This window comes from Amphiprion ocellaris, chromosome 9 (assembly GCF_022539595.1).
Source record: "Amphiprion ocellaris isolate individual 3 ecotype Okinawa chromosome 9, ASM2253959v1, whole genome shotgun sequence".
NCBI lineage: Eukaryota > Metazoa > Chordata > Actinopteri > Pomacentridae > Amphiprion > Amphiprion ocellaris.
This window is the reverse complement of record NC_072774.1, coordinates 3,613,299-3,630,874: the sequence shown is the minus strand read 5'-3', so window position 1 is coordinate 3,630,874 and position 17,576 is coordinate 3,613,299. Positions and strand designations below refer to the sequence as shown.

The window sequence follows — 17,576 nt, the reverse complement described above, 5'->3', positions numbered from 1 at the left end:
TGGATTCTCTCTGTTCTCATGTTTCTTACATGTTTGTCCCCTGACAGCTGGGTCCTAATGTTTTTTGAGCAACACACCATACTATGATGTTTTTACAATGATGGTTCTACTATGGAACCAGATTGACATGTTCAGGTGTTCTTTGTGTGAAAACTCAGAGATTTCAGGTATCAGAAGGTGGTTTTCAACTTTCTTTGTTAACTTTCTGCTTCAACTTTAAATTAAATTTCCTTCACTAAGCCAGCCCTCTGGACTTCCAGGAAGCTGTGTTCCTATTGGCTGTCCAGGTGGCTGCTTGGTGTTATCAGGAACACCTGAGCAGCTCAGTGTCTTCCTGCTTTATTTAGCTGCAGACAAACATTTCCTCTGTTTCTCTTCACCACTGAACCGGGTTTGGCTCCGTTGCTTTAATTTGTTCTTTAGGCGTTGGTTTGCAGCTTCCAGCAGTAAAATCGTCTTTAATGTGTTTCTTGGTGTGTTTTAGGGCTTTGTACTGGATAGTCGTCTTGGTAAATGTGGTTCTTTAGCCACAGTTAGCACATGGTGATAACGTGTGCAGTGATTAGTGGATTTGGTACAGCTGAGTTGTGTCTTTATCTTGGCTGTAGTGAGTCTTTAGAGGTTTTTGGTCAGACACATTCTGTATTCTTGTTTGAGAACCAACGTTGGTTGTCCAGAAGGTAAGAGTTCCTGTCCTGATTCTCTGTTCTCAGAGGTTCTCTGGTAGGCTGCAGGAGACTTTAGCGTTTGGGTTGTACTAGTTTGGTTTTTGTATGGTTTCATTTGGACGACTATCTTGAGGCTCCTCCATGTGGTTTAGTGAGGTTTTCTGGAACAGTTCTACAAAGCAACCTGCAGCAGAAGAGACTTTGAGAGTTTTTAGGAAGTTCTGGAGAGCAGACTTTAGAGCAGCAGAAACATTTGTCAGCAGTTAGAGCAGGAGAAGGTGAGCTTCAGAGTAGAAATGAGACAGAAACCTTCTTGACCCGTGTGGTGAGGTCCTGTACCAAGAGTTTGAGCAGGTTGTAAAGAGTCTGTAGTTCTTTGGTCTGAAAGCACAAGAAGAGTCGACTCATTAAAGGAGAAAACAGGAGATATTGTTGGTTCTTCTGTCGCTCTGCAGTTTCCTTAGACTGAATATCAAGGTTATATTTTAAATGATTTCCCATGTGAGCCCAAGAAGACTTCAATAAACTCCCTCCATCCCCTGGACACAACAGATTTTATTACCATGTTAAATCTATTTTTTGTAAATGTTTGAGTTTTAATCATAGTTTCAGCATAGTTTTTTTCTCTTTGCTTGTTTAGTTTTGTCATGTGTGTAAAAGGTGCAAAACAAATAAAGTTGAATTGATAAACTGAATAATTGACGAACTCATGATTGTGACAACAGAAGTATTTTCCTTGTGATTTAAGGGTTTATTTCAATTTTAAGGTTGGGGTTAAAATCTTGACAGAAAAACAAGATTAAAGCAATAAACCACATAACAAAAAGCAATTAAATCAAAGGAAAAAAAATAATACAATAAAACTTTTTAAAAGTTTTATTAAAAAGATTATGTAAAACAAAAGAATTATCTAATTCAATATTTTGTCTGTTTAATATAATTAAACATGAAATACAATTAAATTATATTAAACAGACAAAATATTGAATTAGATAATTCAACAAGATACATGTCCTTATGAAATTTTTATATGAAAATTTTTAAAATAGAAATATTAAAAATTACAGATAAAATATTTTCCATAATTAAACATTTAAAAAATACAATTAAACAAGAAGAATATTAAATGTTTTAAAAAAATGCAAAACATTTAATTAGATTATTAAACCTTTAAAAAGACAAAACATTTAATTAAAAAATTCAATGTTTAATTAGAAAATTACATCTTAAAGACAATAAAACTTCAAATAGGAATTACACAGAAAATACAATGAAGCATTTAAAAGGAAAATTAAACATTAAAAGGTGGTAAAACATTTAAAAAGAAAAACCTTAAAGATTTAATCGAAACATTAAATATTGGGAAAGAAAAAGAAACTCAAACAAGTCGATAAAACATTTGAAAAAAGAATTAAACATTAAAATGACAAAACATTTGGAAATCAAATCAGACATTAGAAAAGAACAAAAGGTGAGAAAAGAGCAAAACTAAACGTTTAAGAAGAATCAAACTAAAAACAAAACATTTGAAAAGATACCAGTTAGACTTTAGAAGATCAAATTAAACAGAAGAGACAATAAAACTATCAAAAAGTGCAAAAACAGATAAAAGTCAAAGCGTTTTCTAGTCTGAAACGAAAACATCAAGTTGTTTCTTCAAACATTTCCTCTTTCTATGTTCTTGGTTTGATTGTGGACAGATTTACTAAGAACTCATTTCAGAAAACTGCTTTCCAGATAAAGTCTACTAGTAGTTGAAGGCATTTATCAAACTAATGTTACCTTCTGATCTCCACAAACTTTACTGTTCAGTGAAGAGAATCAAAGTTTGTTCAGGATTTCTAAAAAACCCACAGGTGAAGGTCTGAGAAGAACTCAGATGGATGATCTAAATGTGAAATCAAGACTCATGGTCACAAGTTTTAAGGCTTCTGTTAACCAGAAAGTTCAAACTAACAGAGAAGTACTGAGAAACTTTTAAAACTTCAGTCCTCAGACTGTCTAAAGGTTCAAACTAACAGAGAACTACTCAGGAACTAAGAAAATTTCAGTCCTCAGACTGTCTGAAGGTTCAAACTAACAGAGAAGTACTGAGAAACTTTTAAGATTTCAGTCCTCAGACTGTCTGAAGGTTCAAACTAACAGAGAACTACTCAAGAACTTTTAAGATTTCAGTCCTCTGACTGTCTAAAGGTTCAAACTAACGGAGAACTACTCAGGAACTTAGAAGATATCAGTCCTTGGACTGTCTGAAAGTTAAATCTAACAGAGAACTACTGTGGGACTTAGAAAATGTCAGCCCTCAGACTGTCTGAAGGTTCAAACTAACAGAGAACTACTCAGGAACTTAGAGGATATCAGTCCTTGGACTGTCTGAAAGTTCAATGTAACAGAGAACTACTGTGGAACTTAGAAAATTTCAGCCCTCAGACTGTGTGAAAGCTCAGGTCCTGAGGACTCGGGAGGTGTGGAGGCTTTGGAAAGTCTTGGAACTGAGGGCTCCACCCTCCAGCACAAAGGCTGAAGTCCAACCTCCTGAGAAAAACGGTCGAGTCGAGACTCGAGTTAAAAAAAAACTCGAAAACGACAAAAAATAGATGATAAATGCGCAAAAAAAAGAAGAATTAGTATCTGAGCGAGTAGCTCAGGGGGATAAGAAGAGACTACCAAGCGGAGGGTCGCAGGTTCAAGACCCGCCACTGGCAGTTTTCTTTCTTTGTCTTTGTCAGGATTTTGAGAAAAGTTTAAGAACTGTCTGGTCTTGAACCAGCGACCTGCAGCTCCATAGGCAAATCCTTAACTCACTGAGCTACAGATCAGATGAAAAGAAATAATTTCGTCGTCCCTTTGACATCGTAGATCCTGAAGTGACCACATGGGCAGGTCAAGGCGGAGTCTGGGTGGAGTCAGGGCGGAGAGTAGGCGGGGAGGTGGGTGGCGGCCTCCCTCCTCTGCTCCCCCACTTCCCCCCACCGCCCACCACACCTTCCCCCGCGCGACAAGTTCTTCGAGTTTCCACGAGTTCTTCGAGTCTCGACAGGTTTTCCCGAGTTTCTGGAGTTTCCACCAGGTCAGAAGCAGAACAAGTTGTCATGAAGAGGTGTTGAAGTCGGCCAGGATGGACTGACTTTTTACAGCGACTAGAAGGAAGACCACTAGAAGAGCAGGTCTTTAACCACCATCCATAAAATCCATGGAGTCGCTCCAGAGAAATGAAGGGAGGTCAACTTTTATCAACCTCCATCCAGATGTTCAACTTGATATCTTTACTTGGACATTTTTAGCACCACAAACCTTTAGTATCACACCTTATCATCATTTATTAGGATTTTAATGGAATCCATCAGCAGATTTAGTTTTTGTTGACAAACTTCATTCTTGTCGTTGTGGGACTGCAGTATTTAAAACTCTTCCTTCTATTTGACCTCATGTTTATTCGTTTTAGTGGAGAAAGTTCTTTTAATTATCAGTCTATTAAAAACCAAATAATAAATTGGATTAGTCAAGAGGGTTAATTTCTTACTTTGACATATTTCAGATATGACAAAAAAATAAATAAAAATAAAGCATCTTGAGACAATTTGACCTGTAATTGGCATTATATAAATAAAATTGAATTCAAATTGTATGTATCTTGTAATGTTGGAGTAGTTCAGCCATATATGTTGGAAAACACATTTTCTTTGTCCATTAATCTGTTCATTGTTTTCTCCACTAATTCATTTCTTGTTTTGGTTTATAATATGTCAAACCCAAATATATTCAGTTTACTGTCATAAAAACCAAAAAGATTTACATTCATGGTGCAGGATTCAGGCAGTTTTTCACTTTTTATCTTAGTTTAGTCAGAAAGATAGTTGATAATGTGTGAATTGTTGCAGCTTGTGAGCCGTAAAAGGTTTTAATCTTTGGGGCCGAGTGTCAAAAAACATTTACAAACCAACATCAACAAAACACTCAAAGATTTGAACATCATTAAAGGGAAATCCAACTTTTGCATGACAATGTCTAATTAAAGGACATTTATTTCCAACGTAAATGTGTGATATTCATCCTCTGGAGCTTTCTCTTCACATCCTCTTCCACCTGGACTGCTTTGGTTGGGAGCATGTGCAACAAACATTTGAAAAACTGCACTTTAACATCAATGAATGACACTGAAGTTTCATCTCTACATAAATGAGACTGAGTCTGGATGTGCTGCTCTGTCATTAACTCCTAAGTTTAGGGAAAGTTCAAACAAAAGAGGACAGTTCAGATCAGACTTGAGAATGAGCTGATTTTGAACAAACATCTCAGACTTTCTGAGCTTCAGCACCTCTAGCAAGATATTTTAACAAGCAACTCAAGAGATCCAGAAGTTGGAGAGAGTTAGCTTTAGCTGAGCCAAAGAACATGTGGGACGCTAACCTAGCAAACATTTTAGATTTTTCTCTGTGAATTCTGAGAAATAATTTCCTATTTAATGACAGAGCTACACATCTTAACTCAGTCTCATTAAAACAGACTCTAATTCAGTGTCATCCATCCATATTAAAGTGCAGTTACCCAAAATGTTTGTTGCATGAGCTCCAACAAAACCTGTCCAGGTAGAAGGCCACTTTGACAAACAGGAAGTGGAAGATTCCAAGCAGATTTATAGAAGGGGGAACCGGACTGTACTAAGTGTGGTCCAGTATAGAGGGGTGTTTTGTGGGTTTTTAAGGCTGATAATGATTATTAGTGAAACATTTAGCGTATATTCATTTGGATATTCATTTGCAGTAAATGAAAGTATTTAAAATCTTGGAGTTAAACTTTGAAGAACACAAACTCTAACAGAAAACTTTGTTGATACGTTTTTGTTTTCTTTACAGATGTTAAGTTAAAGGAGTTTTATTCATGACGTATAACCAATCAAATCACTCCAGAAGACAGAGCGACCACAGGTAGATAAAGGTTGAGAGCCAAAGTAGTGCCATTTTTAAATGTATTTATTACTGTAAATCAGTAAAAAATAAAATACTGATAATCAGTAAATCAGTCAGCCCACAATTACTACAATTCTACAACGTATGTCTCTTTCCTTTGACTTGTTATTTGTACAATATACGATGTATATTATGGCGTTTTTTCATACCAAAGGCTATACTATGATGTTTTCTAACAGACATACGATGCTACTCTGGTTGTTCTGGCTCTGGGCTGCTGCACTCCTCCTCTGTTGTTTTCTGTATTGTACTCAGCTGCATGCCTTCGTCCATCCGGCCTCCGTTGAATCGTCCCGCCTGCCGTCTCTGGAGCTGAAGCTGGATTGGAACAGACCAAAGTACAGTCCAATCACGATGCCAGCTGCCTCTCAAAAGGCTCCTTCATCTGGCAGGTGGCAGCACTTCTTCTGAGAGGAAGCTGAGCTGGACCAGCAGAACTTTGGAGATGTGTTCCAGTGGTTGGTGGATATGTGGGGAGATAGAGAGGGACCTTTGAATTGTTCACAAAGGAAAACAGGGAACCCATTGGTAGTTTTAGTTTAGGATGCTACTGCGGTGTGTTTTTGGGTTTTAAGAAGTGAACAGGAAGAGGGTTTTTTTCGTATTGATTATCTTTTACTTTGTTCCTGGTTGGAATGCCCATCAATGTCAATGTGAAGTTCACTTTTAGTTCTGTTTATTTATTTTTATTTTACTAACACCCATTTGTTTTTAACCCCCTCACATGTTGTGTTGTTGTAAACTTACTCTTTCAAATAAATTCTTGTCTAACCCTCTGGAAACCAGTGTTTGAACTGTTTTTGTGTTGCTCCTCACCTACTGACAGCTGTGGACTAAAGGCTATACTGTGACGTTTTTAGAGCGCCATGCTATACTATGATGTTTGTTGGTCGGCATGCTATACTATAGGCTTTTTTTAACTGACATATTACTGTGACTTTTTTTTGTTTTAGTTTTTTTTTTTTTTTTAAGCAACATATAAGAATTCGAACAGTTTTAAAAGTTACTATACTTTTACTTGTGCAATGAAATTATTATTCTATGGCATTGTTTAGATGACATATTATACTCTGATGTTTTCTTCAATTACATACTATTTTGACAATATACTGCACTATGACATTTTTTGAACCACATATCATACATGACAATTTTAGGCAACATCCTATCATTTTGTGCTTTTTGAACCACATAATAATCTATGTTTTGTTTTTTTTTCTTGCCAACTTGCTGTACTATGAACTACAGGCCATACTATGTTATTCTTGAGTAAAGCATACTATACTTTGACATTTTCTGAACTACATCCTACACTATGGCGTTATACACAGAGTGCTTTGGTTACACGTTGATTTATAATCTAGATTTTTTTTCTGTTTTGTTTTTTGACAGGATTACCACAGACCTGACAGTGAACACTGTTGACACCCACCTCAGGGAGACGCTGCCTAAGATCTCAAGGCTGTTTGGTCGTGGTCTTTCTGGCACGTACTCTTCCAAGATGAGCCGGGAAGTTTAACACTGATGGAATGACACCAGGTCTAAGCCGACAAACTTCCAATTCCTCCTCAACCCATAGTCTCTGGGAAACCTACATGGAGTAAGAAAAGTAGACAGAGAAGTAATTAAGTCTGTACACAACATATTAAAAAGAAATCATGCTAATAAATTAAGTACAAAGAACCGAATTCGCCAAAATACTGAAGACCAGAGCTATTTAATTTGATAAGTATAACCTTGTTTAGTAACATTTCAATTATTTGAGAGCAGTCCTAAAGAACTGCCTGTAATCTGAATCATAAAATGGGTTTGGAGGAAGAACATAGATGGTAATCTGGATATACATGAGTTAGGCTTTATAATTACTATTGGTAGTATTGGTGGTAGTAATAGCAATGTGACTACTACTAGTACTAGTGGTGGTAGTAAACTACTGCTGCTGATACTGGGACTGCTACTACAACTTGTAATACTATTACAAATGCTGATACTACTTCTACGACTCTAACAGCTGTTTATTTTGTTTTTCAAGCTGCTAGCTAGCCTTAGCGTTTTGCTAGTGGCTAACTAGTTAGCTCTCATAGACTGGAAGCTCTCAACAAGATTTCATAATGAAAAAAGAGCCAAAAACTATTCTTACCTATGAAAAGTCATTCCAAGTGTCCTTGTCTCAATCGTACGACGTAGTGTGTAATTGTATGCAGCACAGTGAGACGGCATACTTCTTGTTTCCGTTTTCACGCCGTCTACATCCACGGAATGCACTGAAACTTTGCCCCCACTAGCTTAGCCTCGCTGTAGCACGCAGCTCAAAGGGGCGTGTCCTATCTACTCATTCATATCTATGAGAACAACGGTGGCTGCACGTAAGGACGCCTGACGTAGATTAGCTGCGTAAATACCATTATATACAGTCTATGGTAAATACGTATGTGAGTCGCATCATTGGCTGCAGCAGCCAGTCACTGGTCACTCACTGACTCACATTGAAAAATAGCACAGAATGAATTGTTACGTGTTTATTTTATTTACAATTTAGGTTGGATTTTTTTTTTTTGTGCACAGCGCAGATTTTCTGTGCGTGGACACCGTGTCAGCAGTGCGCAATTGCGCACGCGCGCAGTTTAGAGGGAACAGTGCTGCTGACACTGTTTCTACTCTTTTTAATTTCATCTTCCTGTATTTTTCATCTTTGTGAAGTCCAACAACCATCAGATTTGTCAGATTGTGAAAGTAGTTCGCTGTCTGTGGAGTCATTTCAGGAGGACGACCACTGCAGCCATGATTAGTGCTACTATGGCTCCTTCTATACCTCCTGATTACTGCTGACACTGTTCCACTGATTTTAAGTTGCTCTGTCATGCGTTTCTGTATCATTTTCCATCTTTCTCAAGTCCCAAAATCTAAATTTTCAGTCGCTGTGGCAATTCTTTTTAATGTGTAGTCATGATGTAGACATAGATAGCCCATATGGTCCTAAACTGAGCAAGTTCTGTTGCTCACAGCTCATTTTGGAACCATGTTTGTGGAGTCATGTCTGTAAATGCCAATATGATTTGTTTTGTATCGAGTTGCTACTGTAGGGCCTTTATTTTCCATATATCCTTTGTTAAATGTTTGTTTTTGTTTGTAAATAAGAGGAAACACTCTGGCATTCAACTAGAAGTGATGCCATTTTGAGTCATTTGACATTTAAGCGATGTTCTACCCATGCATATTATAGCATGAATTCTTGATAAATACGGGCTTTGGTGCAAAAAAAAAAAAATTACAGCCACACAAGTTTGGTTTATACAGATCCTTTTATTTGGTGTATTTACAAACAAGCACATGCAGGAGGTGGACAGTGACTGACACTAGCAGGGCCACTCGACTATATGCAACAGTAGGACACCGGGAGGTCTACGGGCTACATGACACCAGAGAGGAAGAGGAAGGTACAGAAGTCATAGTTACACTTAGGAGTGAAAGTGCAGGATGTGCAGACGCATCGAAGTGCTCTCGCTCATCGCTGCTTTCACCGCCACGTACACCGCCATGTGCACACTCTCACACATGAAGAAACCCAGATAGATAGAGAGACACTAGATGGGCCGGATGTTCCCCTTTCAGAAACCTCCAGATCAATAAATAGCACATCCGATAAATAAACGGCTTTCAAAACAAGCTCAAAAACAGAACAGTTAAACGTGTCCACTGATATTTCATCTCAATTTAAACACCTATACATGTGACCCATTTGATGGCGTTTTATCATCAGCTTTGACTCGACGCTACTGGAGCGCAGCGCCGGTAATCTCATGCTACATGACACGATAACATGAGGAAACTTCGAAGAGCCGAGCGTTCCCTGATTTATTTAGAGCGTTGAAATGTTCCTGCTGGATTCAGTAGAGGTCCTTCAGTGTCAGCCTTTCCTCGCCAGGCTCTTTTAGTTACGCTACCGTCCAAAAGTCTGGGGTCGCCCAGGCAATTTCACACATTTAGAGGGGTTTTCTAACCATCCAATAGCCTTTCAACACCATTAGCTAACACAATGTAGCATTAGAACACAGGAGTGATGGTTGATATTCCATTAAAAATCAGCCGTTTCCAGCTGGAATAGTCATTTACCACATTAGCAATGTCTAGACTACAGGACGTAGATACAGAACACTGAGATGCACGACTAGGCAAAACCCTGATTCCATCTGTTTTAGCAACTCTTAACAAAAGGCCCAGGTGATGTGGCCAGAGTGAAAACTACACCTCTGTTGAACAGTGTTTTTGTAAAATGTGTGGTTTTTGGGTTTTTTTTTTTTTGGACTGTCCTGTCAATGTAAATCAAGCAGGATGGTGCTGTGGAAAAGAATTTCACCTTGGGGACAATGAAGTCTAGGTCTGACAATGTCTAGACTGTATTTCTGATTCATTTAATTTGATCTACATTGAAAATGAGTCAAGACATTTTGGACAGGTTTCCAGTCATTTTGTGCAATTTTGAGTGATTTCAGACAGGATTCAAAGCATTTTAGACAGTTTTGAACATATTTTGGACACATTTCAGGGGGTTTTGGGGCAGTTTGGAGTCCTTCTGGACAGTTTATAATTCATTATAGACTAATTTTGGACAATTTGGGAAGAATTTCACAGTTTTAAGTCATTCTGGCAGACTTTAAAGATAGCTGACTTTGGGATATCAAGGAGGGCATGTTTGAGGGCAACACCTCCTGAACCAACTACATCGCCCCGGAGGTACAAGGAGCTCCAGGCCTCCACACCACTCCTCAAACTGCCCTGATTTACACCATTTCCCATCATTTCACACCACATTTTGGACAGGTTTCGAGTCATTTAGCACAATTTTGAGTGATTTCAGACAGGTTTCAAAGCATTTTAGACAGTTTCAAGTCATCTTGAGTCCTTTCTGACAATTTTAAGCTACCTTGGACAAGTTTCAAAGCCTTTTAAACAGCTTTAACTCATTTTTCGTGGATTTTATATTTAATTTGGGCAGTTTGGAGTCCTTTTTGGGCAGATTTTAACTAATTTGGGGCAATTTTAGGTCATTTTTGTCATTTTGAGTACTTTTGGTAATTTTTTTTCAAAAATAAGGACATTTCTAAGTGACCTCAAACTTTTGAACGGTAGTTTACACATATATATTCTTTTAAGCTATTGTCTTATGGTCTGGATGTCCACTTTGCATGCTAACACCAAATAAAAACGAACAAAAACACACTGAACCATATGCATAGTCATCAATACAGAATCTAGAGAATAACTGATAAATATGACACAAAGCAACGTATTTCATATGAGCAACATCCACCGATAACCACTATCATTAATATCAATGATTATGACGGGGAGATAAATACAAAAAGCTGAGGTACAAGGTGAAGACCAGCCACCGAAACCCACAGACTTTACCGTAGCGTCTACGAATCACACATCAACACCCGGGATTTTACTGCTGTATCGAGTCCAGATAGCGTCAAACGAGAGCTGAGCGCAGTTCTGTGAGGTTTTTTTTCCACTCCGACCTCGGATGTGGTCCAGGACTACCACAGTGAACGCACAGTCCCGACAGTGAAGCACGCAGGTGGGATTGGTGATGATATGGAAGGTGTTTTTGTGAGGTTTTGACTCCGACCCACGGAGCCTCTGTAAGGTTTAGCTACAGATCGCTGTTGTCTGATATCTTCTTTACCTGTGCGGGATAAATATGTCTTCTGGCATTCGCTCAAAGCATTCATGGCACGCTTACACTTTTAAGATATGAGCTAAATCTAATATGAATACGACAGCAAGACAATGGCGAAAGCGCACACACACACACGAGGGAAGATACCGGATTTGAAAATAAACAGCACTTAAACATGAGATGAGTGGATGTTTAATCAGTCGCACCGATGCTTGTGTTTCACTATCTGCTCTCCTGATCGCCTATCTTTCTATCTATCTTGGTAATAATCTCAATTTATATACCTATATATATATATATATATATATATATAGATAGATTTTTTTATGTATATTTATACAGTCAAATATAGTAGCAGAAACACGCATGAACAAGGCGAGAGGGATGAGAGGTCATTAGGGGTCAAGAGAACACGGATCTACACGGCTACAATTCACTACATTACTACGCAGTATGCAACGGGAGCTTCGGCTCAGTACTCTGACGCATCTTTTCTCCGCTCGATAAACCCGCGAAACCCACGACTCCGCGGCTGGAGGCGCTAACGTGGCTAACGCTAGGCCGTCGAGCGTCGCCTCCTCGCAGCAGGAAGAGAAAAAAGACGTCTGAAAAGGGATACTTCACTCAAATGTCAAAGGTGCGAAATGCTCTAAAACTCGCGATTGTTTCACACCCTCGGCTGGATTCCTGCCGCTAGAATCCGTTAGCCGAATGCTACCAAGCTGATGGTGTCGGGGAGGAGTCATGGAAAGTGGAACAGATGGCGCCTGGCGTGAAATATCCCTCACAGTAGTGCAGCCGCGCCGCAACCTCTCAGCGCTCGCCTAAAATATAGATATTGGTTTGTTTGTTTTTTTGTTTTTTGTATTGGTTTAGTAGTGCAGCAGCTGTCGGAGTCACATGATGAGGGAGGTGTAGCCGATCGGTACCAGCCCCTCCCTGGCTCCCTGACGACAGCGAATCCAGTCCTGGTCCACACCCCCCAGCACCACAAGCTCCTCCCCCTTCAGGAAGCTGAGCTCGGAGCCGGTTCCGGCGTGGTCGCACAGCGTTCGTACGGACCTGAAACACAAGAAAAAGTCACTCAAAATCTCATTTATAGGGCATTTTTATGAGATCGGCAGGTTTCTTCTGGCTGGAAATGACATAAACAAGCGACAAAATACAGGAAAACATTGTGTTAGAGATGTTTAACATATATGAAAAATGCCATGACTAAAATTAGCAATAACCTTCTATTTTGAGAAAATGAAGATTTTCTACTACATAAATGTGATTTAAAGTTAATTTTTATTGGCTGAACAGGTTTCTTTGGGCTGGAAATGAAAAAAAAAACAAGCGACAAAATACAGTAAAACATTGTGTTAGAGATGTTAAACATACATTTTTAAGTATTTATGCTTCCTATTTTTTACATTTTATAAAAAATGGCATGTCTAAAATTATGCATACCTCTCTATTTTTGGAGAATGCAAATTTTATACGAAGTAAATGTGATTTAAAGTGAATCTTTAATGGACCAACAGGTTTTTTGTGGCTGGCAATGACAGACAAGTGAGAAAAGACAGTAAAACATTGTGTTAGAGATGTTAAAGATATATTTTATTATTGTCTTTTTTAAATTTTTACCAAAAATTCTCTATGTAAAATTATGCATATCCCTGTATATTTTTTTTAATAGAAAATGCAGATTATTTATTAAGTAAATGTGATTTATAGTGATTTTTTAGTGGACCAACAGGTTTCATGTGGCTGGAAATGTCATAAAAATTTGACAAAGGACAGTAAAACATTGTGTTGGAAACATTAATGATACATTTCTAAGTATTTCTGCTTCCTATTTTTTATATATTTTTCTGAAAAATGTCGGCTGGAAATGACAAACAAGTGAGAAAACACAGTAAAACATTGTGTTTGAGATGTTAAAGATGAATTTCATTATTGTTTTTAACACTGTTATGAAAAATGCCACATCTAAAGTCCTGCAAATGGTTCTGTTTTGAGAAAAAGCAAATTTTATACTAAGTAAACGTGATTTATAGTGAGTTTTTAGTGGACCAACAGGTTTCTTCTGGTTGAAAATGACATAAAAATGTGAAAAAGGCTGTAAAACATTGTATTGGAGAGGTAAAAGATAATTTTTTAAATAGTTTTTTAAAATTTTTTATGAAAAATTCCATGTCTAAAATCATGCATACCTTTTCCAATTTGAAAAAACAAAGATTTTAAACTAAGTAAATATGATTTATAGTGAATTTTTCTTGGACTAACGGGTTTCTTGTGACTGGAAATGACAAAAATGTGACAAAAAAAGAGTAAAACACTGTGTTGGAGAGGTTTAAGATAAATTTGAACCATTTCTGCTTATTTTTGAAAAACATTTTGTAGGAAAAATGCTACGTCTTAAATTCTGCACGTCCCTCAGTTTTGAGAAAATGTAGATTCTATGTCAAGTAAATGTGATTAATAGTGAATTTAGGCTGGAAATGACATAAACAAGCACTAAAAACAGCAAAAGATTGTGTTAGAGATATTAACGATGAATTTCAACTATTTCTATGTATTTTTAAAGCTTTTTTATGACAAATGCAACGTCTAAAATTATTCCTACACCTTAAAATTATTAGAAATGTTTAAGAAATGCAGCTTTTATATCATTCCAAATGCTCCTGGTAGCGTTCTAATCCACTATAATGTGATGCAGTAGTTCTCTAGTCAGGGCTAAATGCTAAAATCTTGCTTTTTTCCCACATTTTTATAAAAAATACCATGTCCAAAATTACTTACATTCTTTTATTCTGTCTCAAATTTTATTCTCAGTAATTCTGGTGATTTCTGAGCATTCTAATACAATAATATAAACTCACTATAAAGCAGGATGTGTCTCGCTGGAGGAATAATATCAGCCTCAACCGTACACAAACAATAACATCAGTGTGTGATGGAGGTTTGATGAGTCAGTCAAAGTCAGAATGATGAGTCACCAGAAAGACAAAGAAGGATAAGAGGAGCTATTCTGGTGTCGGTTCCACCCACAGACGCTGCTGGAGGTGGAAAGAAATCATTAAACCAAAGGAAGAGACAGACCTCAGTGTGTTTTAGGCTTTCTGCTTCCAACCATCCAGTCTGCAGCCACGCCTAAACACAGATCAGTGTTCCTAATGAGTAGGATATGAAGGAGAATATGGTTTATTTCCTCTAAATTTAGTAAAAAATTATCCACATCAGGATGTAATATGTTTAGAAGACAGGTAGATTTCACTGTATCTTAAATTTCATTCTACATTATTGTGGTTTTGTTAATTCTTGGCTGATATGTTTAGTTATAATTTAACCCTCTGGACTCACCAAGAAGCATTTTTTTTTTTGTTTCTGTCACATTTTTCTTCATTTTTCACTGAAATATCTAAAGTCCCACAGCTCTATGGAAACAGAACAATCATGAGGAAGGAGCGAGAACTCAGAAATGCACTGAAAAATTTTAATTTCTGGAAAAAATACATCATTTTGAACAGGTTTTAGGTCATTGTGGACACATTTTTGATCAATTTGAACAAGTTTCTGTCATTTTGAACAAACTGAGTGAATCTGGACACTTTCTTTAGTTATGTTGGCCCAGTTTTTGTAATTTTTTTGGACAACTTTCAAGTCACATTCTCATTTTTTATTTTTGGTAAATTCCTAAATGAGATACATTGAATAAAGCGATTTTGCCTGATTTTAAGCTTTGGTAAATTTCACCGACAGAACTGCATGTTCACGTGATTACTTTAAGAATCATCAGAAAGTAGAAAATCCAAACGTTTGTTCTATTTTTACAGTATTTGGTGACAATAAATGGTGACATTCTAGTGACTTTAAGAAAAAAGAATATTTGTGTTCAGCCTAAAACTCCCATCTCTTGATTCTTAAAACAAAAGTCACTTGGTTTACGTCACTTTACCTGGTTCAGCAAAAAAAATCCCTGAATTTTTGTCAGCTTTCTGTTGCTCACAGCTGAGTCACTAATGGCTTCATGAATACACAGAGAAGCACAGAATTTTCTATTTTTTATAGTATTTGGTCAGAGAAAACGGTTTATTTTTGGTAAATTTCTAAACGAGATACATGGAATAAAGCGATTTAGATTAAACAGCCTGATTTTAAGGGTAGATTTGGTTAATTTTATGTCACTTTACCCGCTTCAGCAGAAAAATCCCTGAATTTTTTCCATTTTTTTGCTGGTTTTATATAGTATTTAGTTTGAGAAAACGGTTTATTTTTTGTACATTTCTAAATGAGACACAAAGAATAAAACAATTTAGATTAAATAGCCCGATTTTAAGCATAGATTTGGTTCATTTTACCAACAGAACTGCGTTAGTTCAGGATCCAAACATTTCTTTTATTTTTGCAGTTTTTGGTTCTGATAAAAAGTGTGGTGTTGGAAAATTTTATAAACCTGCCGGTGGGTTTATGAAGTGCAATCTTAAGACAGTTGTTTCTAAAGCTTGTAAAAGTTGCCAAAATCCAGGTTTCAAGTTTAATGAAAGCAAAAATGACTAGTTTTATCTCTTCGCATCTGTGTTGTTTGTGCATTTCAGCCTCCTTCTGTCTGCTGTACCTGAGTGGTCGGGGTTTGTCCTTCATCTCCAGGGCGTCCACGTCTTTCTCCGGTTCCGGTTGGATTTCTTCCGGCTGCTCCGGGGTTCTTCTGAGCATCGGGCTGGAGCTGCTGCTCACCATCCGGGTCAAAGCGGTGACTCCAGGAGCCAACCACTGGGAGGGACGTCTGGAGGAAACACACCAGGGTTAGACGCTGGTAAAGCTAGGTAATATATCAGATGTAACGGCTTCAAGTGCAGCAGTTTATAAACTTTATGAATCAAAAAAAATCTATGCAAGTTTATTCATAAAACACACTTCAGCACAACCAGAGCTGAGATGAGAATTCTGCACGTTAACCATCAGGCAGCAACAGAAATATGTGCAAAAAGCAATCAGTTTGTAAAAATAAAACAGCTATAAAGTTTAAAGTCCAATTTAAAATAAATACAAAACACAAAAAATTAGGAACAAATGATCAAAAGCCAAGAAAACATGTACAACTTGAGATTTTTCCTTAAAAATTTCTAAGAGGATGGAACTTTTTATTGCGGATTAAACTTATTTAATATTTCTTCTTCCTGAAAATTAGAAATTAAATATCTTTAGTATGTAGAGTCACTGTTTTTCCAGTGTATAATAATTATCACACATTCAGAGTCTGACCTGGTTGGTGGAGTCGGACCCGTCGGGCTGTTGGGGCTCTTGGAGGCTCCAAACAGCCGACCCAGACCCCAGGGCACCTGAGGGCCGCCGCTGACCGCCGTGTAGTCGCTGCCCGTCTGGGCCTGGAGGTCCGGCAGATCGGCCTTCAAGTCGTCCTTCTTCTGGCTCAGCTCGGCCAGGTTCTGGCTCAGTCGGCCTCCCCAGCGCATCACGGCCCCCCAACCCTGCTGGATCACCTGGAAATCAAGAGGAACAAGAATCACAGTCAGAGAAAAATCTGTGGAAATCAGTCAAACTCTGGCAGCAAAAGTACAAAAATAATGTTAAAAAAAAAAAAAAGAAAAAAGAAAAGAAAGAAAATATGGCAAATTCCTGCAAAACTGTGGCATTTTTTAGGATTTAAATATAGTAAAACAGTGTAAATGTGTGGTTTACACACTAAAAAAAACATCACTATCTGTAAAAACACAAAGTACTGATTTTTTTTGCTGTTATTTATTTTTATAGTCAATATACCATTTTTTAAAATTTATTTTACTGAAATTTTACAAAACAGGAAAAAATATTTAAAATAACACTTATTTTTATAGAAATTATTTGCCATTTTTCAATTCTTAATATACAGATTATTTTTTCCTTTGAAATAACAGAAAATATCTGTAAAATTATATGTTTTAAGTACATGGAAAATGTGAATTAATACTTTGTTCTGTGATTTTACCAGAAAATAATTTAAGATCTCAGTTAAACTGGAAAAATCTGTAAAATAGCATTTTAAAAAGTTGAATTATTTACCATTTTTAAATTTTCCTTTTAAATTTAGAGCAAATATTTTTGATGTAACTTTCAGGCAACGCATTGTAAAAGAAGTATTTAAATTTGTAAAAATACAGATTTTTGATGTTAATTACAGTTTTGACCTGCATTTCCAGGGTTACAGTGTCAATGATTTTGCAAAAGATCATCTGTAATAAAACAGAGAAAATTTGGAAGATAACAGTG

General features: G+C 37.1%; 1 protein-coding gene and 1 long non-coding RNA gene across 3 annotated transcripts in view; both read right to left on the bottom strand.

The window, feature by feature from the left end:
• Window positions 1-5,613: 5,613 nt before the first annotated feature.
• On the bottom strand, window positions 5,614-8,428 carry LOC129349641 (uncharacterized). Its single transcript, XR_008602714.1, has 3 exons — window positions 7,779-8,428; window positions 7,071-7,229; window positions 5,614-6,128 (listed from the first exon to the last, which is right to left on the bottom strand). It is a non-coding gene; the product is annotated as an uncharacterized LOC129349641 (long non-coding RNA).
• Window positions 8,429-8,921: 493 nt separating this feature from the next.
• The window catches only part of rusc1 (RUN and SH3 domain containing 1), a 32,060-nt gene continuing 23,405 nt past the window's right edge, over window positions 8,922-17,576 (bottom strand). For both annotated transcript variants that reach the window (XM_035941339.2, XM_023294891.3), the window contains 3 exons: window positions 16,575-16,810; window positions 15,928-16,095; window positions 8,922-12,386 (listed from right to left, as the gene is read on the bottom strand). In XM_035941339.2, coding sequence (XP_035797232.2) covers window positions 12,221-12,386; window positions 15,928-16,095; window positions 16,575-16,810 — 570 coding nt within the window. In that variant the 3' untranslated portion in view covers window positions 8,922-12,220. The remainder of the gene's footprint in view (window positions 12,387-15,927; window positions 16,096-16,574; window positions 16,811-17,576) is intronic.